The 9,651-nt window shown below is 26.6% G+C and overlaps 1 protein-coding gene across 3 annotated transcripts; it reads left to right on the plus strand.

Moving 5' to 3' along the window:
• Window positions 1-245: 245 nt before the first annotated feature.
• LOC118444412 (coiled-coil domain-containing protein 6) lies at window positions 246-3,093 on the plus strand. Of its 3 annotated transcripts, XM_035872667.2 has the most exons (7): window positions 246-394; window positions 480-738; window positions 1,384-1,924; window positions 1,992-2,127; window positions 2,199-2,326; window positions 2,483-2,592; window positions 2,680-3,093. In XM_035872667.2, exons 2-7 carry the CDS (start codon window positions 517-519, stop codon window positions 2,827-2,829), a joined length of 1,287 nt encoding a protein of 428 aa, XP_035728560.1. In that variant the 5' UTR covers window positions 246-394; window positions 480-516; the 3' UTR covers window positions 2,830-3,093. The 3 variants fall into 3 exon arrangements, with proteins under 3 accessions (XP_035728560.1, XP_035728557.1, XP_035728561.1); XM_035872664.2 differs by having other exon boundaries at window positions 273-738; XM_035872668.2 differs by having other exon boundaries at window positions 273-738; window positions 2,498-2,592; window positions 2,680-3,092.
• Window positions 3,094-9,651: the final 6,558 nt, after the last annotated feature.

A 9,651-nucleotide genomic window follows, 5' to 3' on the forward strand; every position in this document is an offset into this window, starting at 1 on the left:
AATTAAAAGACGATATAATAAAAATAATTAAAGGATACGTGGTCGTCCAATGAGAATAATACTTTAACAAAAATATTTTGTTTTTTTTTTTACTATTTGGTTTATTTCATATTTTAATATTTTTGGCGTATCATTTTAATGAATAAATGCAAAAAGTTTTTGAATTCGAAAAATATAATCTCATTGTCTATCGTTGATCATCGTCTTGAGATTTCATGAAAAATAACCTTAATGAATTCTGCAGTGCGCAGCGAGCTCGCCGACGCGCCCACACCTTTTTTTAAATAGTCGGTGAAAGACGAAACAGCTGATTTGTTTCGGTTTAAAGCACATGTTTCGTGCGGTATAGTCGCAGAATATTAGTCAGTTTTTTCATTGTAAAGTATTGAAGTTCGTAAGTTCGATAAAATATAATTGACAAGGGTAAAGGACGTTCTTTTTAGTAAATGGTTTTTTGTGAAATGAAAAATATTCTCTAGGTTGTATTTTTTGAATAATTTCTCTAACCCGAGAAAAATGGCTGACCGTGATAGCGCATCCGAAAGCGACTCGAGTTCAATCGACGGTGGTCCGATTATGATGCCACCCTCTCCTATTTCTCGTGAACAATTACAAAAAAGAATTGAATCGCTTCAACAACATAATCGTGTTCTTAAAGTTGAACTCGAAACGTATAAATTACGAGTAAAGGCACTCCAGGAAGAGAATCGTAGCCTTCGTCAAGCTTCTGTCATTATAGTAAGTTTCTTTTATGTTTCGTTTTTCTTTTGAAATTTAATATCTCCTTTATATATATATATATATATATATATATATATATATACACATATATACATATATATATATATATATATATGTATATATATATATATATTAATGGAAACAAATTTGTATGAATTTTTCTAAAAAAATATTTCCTTTTCAATGTATATTTCTATGATCTAACCTGTTGTACGTTTCTAAGTATTTTCTTAATGTATGATTTTTATAAAAATTATAAAATATCAGTTGTTACTTCAATAGGAATGTTTTAAATTATATTTGAAGTATTTATTAAGCTTTATGAGTATATATATATCCTCATAAAGTATTTAATTAAACTTTTATATATATATATATATATATATTTTGTTTTTGATATATTTGAGTATATTTTTTATATATTTTTGTTTGATATATTTTTTATAGAGACAAAACAATATGGTTGTTGGTCTTATTATAATCATCTTTTGTGTCATTGAATGATATATGTATATAATAAAGATTATAGAAAATAGAGAAAATGGATGAATCAGATATATAAATTAAAAGTGAATGATAGAGAATATAATTAATTCTTTTACCGTAAAGTTTATTTCATTATCGTGGCTTTGTTCTTTTTAGCAAGCTAAAGCGGAACAAGAAGAAGAATTTATAAGTAATACATTGTTAAAAAAGATACAGGCTCTTAAGAAGGAGAAAGAAACGTTAGCTCATCATTATGAACAAGAAGAAGAATGTTTAACAAATGATCTGTCCAGAAAATTGAATCAATTACGCCAAGAGAAATGTCGCTTAGAACAAACATTAGAACAAGAACAAGAATGTCTTGTGAACAAGTTAATGAGAAAAATAGAAAAATTGGAGGCAGAAACTCTTGCGAAACAAAGCAATTTGGAACAGTTACGTAGAGAAAAGGTTGAGCTTGAAAATACACTTGAACAAGAGCAAGAAGCTTTGGTCAATAAATTATGGAAACGAATGGACAAGTTAGAAGCGGAAAAAAGAATGCTTCAAATAAAATTGGATCAACCAGTATCAGATCCAACTTCTCCAAGGGAAATTAATAATGGTGATACTGCGACTAATTTAAGTACACATATTCAAACATTAAGAAGTGAGGTTGCACGTTTAAGGCATACTTTATTAATATCACAACAAGAACGTAAGGATATTTAATTATCATATGCTCTTATCTTTTACCTGTAATTTTATATTTGTAACATTTCTAGATACGGAAAAAATGCAACGTTATGTTAACGAAGAGAAACAAATACGCGAAGAAAATTTAAGACTGCAAAGAAAACTACAATTAGAAGTAGAACGTCGAGAAGCTTTATGTAGACATTTGTCAGAGTCAGAATCTAGGTATATATTTTCACATTATTGTGCATACATGTGTCATGATTAATATTTGTAAAACATTTTTTTTTTAACAGTTTGGAAATGGAAGAAGAACGTCATTATAATGAAATCGTAATGTCGGGTGGAAATATAAGAAATCGCACGGTTTCTAGTCCCGTCCCGTATAATCCTTCGCCTAGTTCTTCTAGGCCACTCAGTCCAGGTATTTAAATTGTTTTACAGTTCAAAACTGTAAAACACAAAAGAATGAATACATATATATATATATATATATATATATATATATATATATATATATGTATGAATAATTTAAAGGCACATACAAGTGCTATAGGCTTTAATTATTCATTATTGACAGGTAATAATGTAATAGGTTCAGCATCACGAGAAAATTTCAATACTAATCGGTGTTATGCGTGTGGTCAACCAACTACTCTTCCTTTTACTAGTTCATCTCCTCCTTCTGGGGTAAGAAATATTGAAATAATTTAATATTATTATTAATTCTGATGAAAATTATAACTAACATTTTATATTTATGAATTATATAAATAGGGACACATAGTTCCACCATCTACCAGGCGTACATCTGATAGATTTGTTAAGCCAGCAATTCCTCCAACTATTGTGAATCCTGCCGGTCCTCAGTTAACAAATCCTACTGCTAATACAACTGGATCACCTATGGATATTGCTAAAACATAAATATTTGGGATATATATATATCAGTTGGTCCGATATCATCATCATTTATATATTAATGAAAGGTACTTCTTTTATTGGTGCATTTGTACTAATTACATGATTATATATGATAGATGCAACCAGTGGCTTGAGAAAGACGTTTGGTTTCCAATGTTTTATATATTCTCCAGTTACAGTGTAATGATTCGATTTTTGTTAGATATTACAAAAGGAAAGCAAATATGCCATTAATTATTCTATATCGTTACACTAGCTAATAACAATAAAAAAAAAAAAAAAAAAAAAAAAAAAGAAAAAAAAGAAAAAAAAAAAGAAAAAAAATAAAAAAAACAAAAAAAAAAAAAGAAAAAAATAAAAAAAAAAACAAAAAAAAAAACAAAAAAAAACAAAAAAAAAAGAAAAAAACAACGCTTATATTATATTACATAAGAACATAATCTACAACAGTATTTAAGAAAAAAAGGAAAAAAAAAACCAACAAACAAGCGTATCGAAACTTTTGATTTTCATCATGAAAAATAGCCTAATCAAAGCTAAGAAAAGAAAAAAAAAATTAAATATATAAATGTATTCTCTTCAAATAATATCTCGCTCTCTTATTTTTTCTGTATCGTTCCATTTGTCATTAAGTTTTATTAACAACTGGCTATACATTCATATCTTTTTTCTTCTTTAAAAAGAAAACAAAACAAACAAGCAAACAAACAAAAAAAAGAAAAAGAAAAAAAGTTTTATATTATTTTTAATTAAGTGATGTTAGATTTTTTTCAATGTTAAATATTAATTTTTTTTTTTTTGCTTCTTTCAATTTTGCTAATATTTGTCGGAACAATAGACAACACAACACACACTAAACAATAAATAATGTCTCGTATGTGCTCAGAGAATTCATTTTTGATAAAACAATATTTTCAATTGTAAAAATCTTCATTGCAGTATCAGATGAGCGAGATTATATTTATAAAACAATATGCACGCGTGATATCTATGTAATTGTTATGGATACGAGAAAAACAAGAAAGGTTTAGGAATCCGGGTGGTAGAAGTCAATAAAAAAAAAAAAAAAATAAAAAAAAAACATAAAAAAAAAAAAATAATAACTTCACATACGTGTTCATAATGTGTGTTGTCAAAGTTTTATCTAATAATACTTCTACGATTTTTCTGAAGTACTTTTTAGATGGAAACTTCAAACATAATATTATAGTGCTATATCAAAAAAAAAAAAAAAAAAAAAAAAAAAAAAAAAAAAAAAAAAAAGAAAATGGCATGCTGCTTCCATACTTCAAACAGATGTAATAATTGTAATAATAATACAAAACACATTCGCACGATATAGTTCATATAAGCACATAAAACCATGTAAAAGGAGTTGATGGCTTTGCCATAATATTTGTCTGACTAATTATATTTTTACAAAAAGATAAATTAAAAATTTTTAAATTTTATTAACTAATGATTATTGTTTTACTTATGAATAACCAATTATATTTTTTAATTCAAAGTTAAAGTTTTCTTTTTTTTCCTTTTTTATCTCGATTTTTTTCCCTTTTTTTTTTTTTGTTCAATCGTGCTTTCAAAATCAAAATCGTATATTAATAAATTTGAACGTAGTTTAAAAAATTTTATATTAAGCCATCAAAGTCCGACTACATTTATGTAATGTTAACTGTAAAACAAAATTGATTCTCATCGTCAATTTTCTATTATTATAATTGACTATTTGCTATTTTTTAATAGACACGGCGAATGGAAAGCTTTTGGTAGAATATGCACAAATGTGATAACGAAAAAAAAGACTTTCACTTTTGTGCTAAATATATACGTTGTGTAATAATTAAATATTATTTATTGTGTGCACAATGGTGCTGAAATACATTACGATATTTGAATAACGATGCTGCAGATGATGTTCTAATATTTATCTTTGGTAATAACATTAAAACTATATTAAGCAGATTATTTTTGTTTGAAACGTTGCCCTTCTCTCACTATGAAAACTAACATTCTTTATAGAAATCTAATTGTGATCTGAATTAAATGATAATAAATTAACAGCTAAAAAAAAAGATATTTCAGATGGTATAAAGAAATTGCATAAAAAAAGGCATTAATAATATATATTAGCATTTATATTAATTATAATAAAATAATATTAAAACATACTATATATATATATATAAACATGTATATATATATATATATATATAAATATATATATATATAAACATACATATATATATATATAAACATACATATATATATATAAAAATTTATTTTAATTATTAACAATTTTTTTCTCTGTGTTTTTTTCCTTTTCTTTCTCTTTCTCTCTTCCTCTCTCTTTTTTCTCTTTTTCTCTTTCTCTCTCTATTTTTCTTTCACTTTCTCTCTCTTTTTATCTCTCACTACTTCATTAAACAATCTTCATTATGTTTATTTCATATGTTAAATGTGTTTATCTGGTTAAAGTATGAATTTCACCAAATATAGAGAAACGATCATATGTTATATCATAGATTTTTGTTACAATGTAGTATTAAACCTATGATTATTCACAAATATGCTTTACAATAACATTATGTATTTTACTCCAGCTTTTATGAAATATAAGAAGTTTTTGCTACTAATTTTTGGGGTCTACAATTTTTCCATATATTTAAGTTTACCATCCAATAAATATGCATATTGATAATATGTTATGTATAATTTATTTTATTCGTATCGATTAAAAATGTACACGTTGACAATTAAAATGATCTTATAGGCCATATATTGTTCGTTTTGAAAAATCATCATTTGAAAATTTCGATTTGAATTGTTTTACATTAAATTATTATTATTATTATTATTATTATTATCATCATTATTATTTTTTATATAATGACAAATATAAAAAGTATAAGTATATTAATTTTCGAAATGAAGGAAAAAAGAAAAAGTTCTTTTATGTAATTAAAAAATTATAAGAATAACGTGCGTGACAAAAGATATGTCTTTTAATATCTCATCAAATGGCTTTAGATCATTTTCGTGTATCTACTTTCACACATTGTGAGAATTTAATAAATATAACAACAACAATAATAATAATAATAGTAATAATAATAATAATAATTATAATAATAATAATAATAATAATAATTATATATATATATAATATAATAATAATAATAATAATTATTATTATTATTATTATTATACCCATTGTACATAAGTATACGTAATTGACAAATTTCTAGATAGATCTTTTCTTTCTTTCTTTTTCTTCTTCTTTTTTTTTTTTTTTTTCTTTAAACCATTTGTCACGAGCATCGTAACATTTCGCTAGATCAAATCTTCTTGAACATTATTAAGGCAAGTAGTTTAATTACAGGATGTTGTTGTTAGTTCATTGCTGTAACCAGTCGTGTGAATGACTTGAAGTGTATATAAAACATACATCATCCTTCTATTGTCTTATGTGTTGATTACATTATAATCATTTGAAGCCATGATTTTACGAACGTTCTTTAGATATCTCTGATAGCAAATATAACTCGAATCGTTTTTTATCATTATATATATACATATATATATATATATGTGTATATATATATATATATATATATATATATATATATAAAGGAAATTACGTACATTTTCTTTCATATGTGGGACATATATTGTAAATATGTTATGCAATATGTACTAAGAATGAGAAACAAGATAGTTGGAAATCGTGTAACGAATGATACGTAATAACGAAAGTGGGAACAACAGGACAGTGATCGATATGTAGCACAGGACAATACCAATGATTACGATTGAGAACATTGTCATTGTTAAGACCGATAATTACATAATGTGATTATTCGAACGTAAAGCGCATGATCACCTTACCTCTTACAAACCAACGTTGTTGTTCTTCATTTTTTTCTTTTTATTTTTTCTTTGCCATTTTTTCTTTTCTTTTTTGTTCTCTCTGATATCATCTGTCCCTACACGATTATGCTCTTCGATTTAATAACGGATCTGATAATATTGTATACAGATTATATATTATTACGTAATTTTTTTCTTTTTATCACGGAAAAATTATGTTAGTAGAACATATTAATGTAATTATTATTCTAGTATATTATTTTGTAGTATATCAGACATAATAGATAAAAATAATTACATGAACAATAATAATAACAATAATAATAATAATAATAATAATAATAATAATAATAATAATAATAATAATAATAATAATAATAATAATAGTAATAATGAAACAATTAAAAAAATATATATATATATATGTACTAATAATACTAGTAACAATAATATACTAGTAACAATAATTTTTATTATTATCTGATATAATAACTGATAACAGTACGATTATTCCTGCAATATACCACCAGTTACGAAATAATATTTAATACTCTAATCATCTCGATTGGAAATTCGAAAAGAAAAAAAGAAAAGAAAAAATAAAGAAATAAAAAAAAAGTAAAAATCAAGAAAGAAACATACATCGTAGATCGAAAAACGAAACTTTACGTTTTAGCAACAACAACAAAAAAAAGGAAAAAAAAAGAAAAAAGCAATACCACATTCGTACATAAATACGTACATGTGCATAATGCGCGTGTAGCGTTAAATCGTCAGGGTGAAAATAAAAGGAAAGTCGGGAGATGAGAGAAAAGAAAGAGAAGAGGAGAGAAGAAAAGCAAAGCAAAAAAAAAAAAAGAAAAATGAACAAAAAAAAAAAACAGAAAAAAAGAACGAGCAGTAAATGTTCCTTCGACGTAGGGAAGTAATAAAAAGGGAGCAAAGGGGGAGGTTGTTCACTCACGGAGGTCTCTGCAGAGGAGAATGCAACGTTTAGTGCCGCTTGCTACCCAACGAAATATCGTTCATTCGTTTTTTGTTATGAGTGAGAGAGTCCGAGTCTCTCTCTCTTTCATTTTCTCTCTCTCTCTCTCTCTCTCTCTCTCTTTTTGTCTGTCTCTCTCTAACTCTTTCTCTCTATCTCTTTTCGTTCGTACCGACACGAAGTGGAAAGGTAACGTGTAATGTCAGAAAAAGTGATTTGCGAAGGCAGACAGGTCTTTTGCGAGCGTTGTGAGAGAGAGAGAAAGAGAGAGAAAGAGAGAGACAGAGAGAGAGAGAGAGAGAGAGACAGAGAGGAGCTGAGTACGGTGTCGATGATAACGCGGCTTTTCTTACTTTTCGAAGTAGTCATAGTATACCACTCGAATGCACCCTAGCAAATATGAAGTGTAACGCAAGCAAAACCTGCTCGAATGCTTACATATATATATATATATATGTATCTACCTACCTACCTACCTACCTACCTACCTACCTACCTACCTATCTACTTACCTACCTATCTACCTATACGATGCAACGGGTACAACGGGTTTGCAAATGCACCAAAGGGGCCCCTACGGTATGCCATAACTCAAGGAGACTCGTCCCTACGTGGAGAATCGTAAATCTACGGAATCGGAAAGTTTTATGCCCGGTGCTGCCCGAATTACGGACCTTCGTATTTTATCCGATCAGAATATATATATATATATAAGAAATTTTGTTGTATTTGTTGTTGTTCATCGATTTTTATTATTATTATAGTTGTTAGTGTTTAAATAATAACAGATCCTTTTCAATCAATGTACATTATAATTTCTGAATTATAACGATTTGACCTTTTATTAACTATCTATCGTCGATTTCTGCATTGGCCATTCTCTTTTCTTCGATCAATGACTTCATGATTCATTGCAGTTGTTGCGTTACTCGTTATCGTAGTTATCTATACTAATATGTTTAGATAGATATATAGAAAGATGATTAGAAAGTATGTGATTGCATGTAATTGCATTCTTTTTTTTCTATTCTTCCTTCCTTCCTTTAGAATTATAGTAATTGAATATATATGTATATATATTTTTTTTTCTTCGAAAGTAGATATTATTATTATTATTCTTTTTTCTTTTTTTTTCTTTTTTTTTTTTTAATTGCAACATTCATGGAAATGTTATCAAGAACAATAAAATGATTTAATTTGAAGGGATGAGTGATAATGAAAATTTATAATATTGAAGAAAAGTTCATCGTTAAATTTCGTACGATTGAAAGTTTACTTAGAACAAATCCAACCAAATTCGTCATATCTTAAAGTAATCTATTGAAGAATTTGGAACAGATAGAGTATTAGATAAATTTTGTAATAATTGGATAGAGTTACGGTAAAATTCTATATTATCGAGAATATAAGATAAAATTATATAGCTCTTTATATGATTATATCATATAAAAAGCTATATCATCAATTTTATATCAATTATATAAAAATGTAAAAATATTCCAATAAACATAATTTATTATTGTTGATATTAATAATAATATATATATATATATATAAAATTATTATTATAAAAATTATTATTATTAATTTAAATAATTGTTATTAATATTGTTGATCAATATGAAATTATTTGCGATATTAAAACTTTTTGTCGCGTATCCCTTTGGAAACTCATTAAAACGTACGATCGTCGCATTATAATCAAAGGAATAAATAAAGAGCGATCAAGAAATCCTGAGAAGGGTGACCGAGCATCATCATCATCATCTCAATGACGACGAACCTGTTCGCTCAGCATTCCAGACGATCATTCAACTTCCGTTCGCCGGGAGAACGTGAATGCATGCGCATCTTTCGATCATGCGCAAGTTTCGCTCTTTGATACATCGATCGATCGATCGATCGATCGATCGATCGATCATCAATAATACTAATCGATAAAAGGGAAGTATGTAACTACTTACTTACCTAAA

Source organism: Vespa mandarinia, chromosome 23 (assembly GCF_050613455.1).
Source record: "Vespa mandarinia isolate Hongniang chromosome 23, ASM5061345v1, whole genome shotgun sequence".
Lineage (NCBI taxonomy): Eukaryota > Metazoa > Arthropoda > Insecta > Hymenoptera > Vespidae > Vespa > Vespa mandarinia.

Coding starts and splice junctions, on each gene's coding strand:
- LOC118444412 (XM_035872667.2), top strand. CDS start 517: ATGGCTGACCGTGATAGCGCATCCGAAAGCGACTCGAGTTCAATCGAC. Junction 2,327..2,482: donor TTCTAGGCCACTCAGTCCAG/GTATTTAAATTG, acceptor CATTATTGACAG/GTAATAATGTAATAGGTTCA. Junction 2,593..2,679: donor GTTCATCTCCTCCTTCTGGG/GTAAGAAATATT, acceptor TTATATAAATAG/GGACACATAGTTCCACCATC.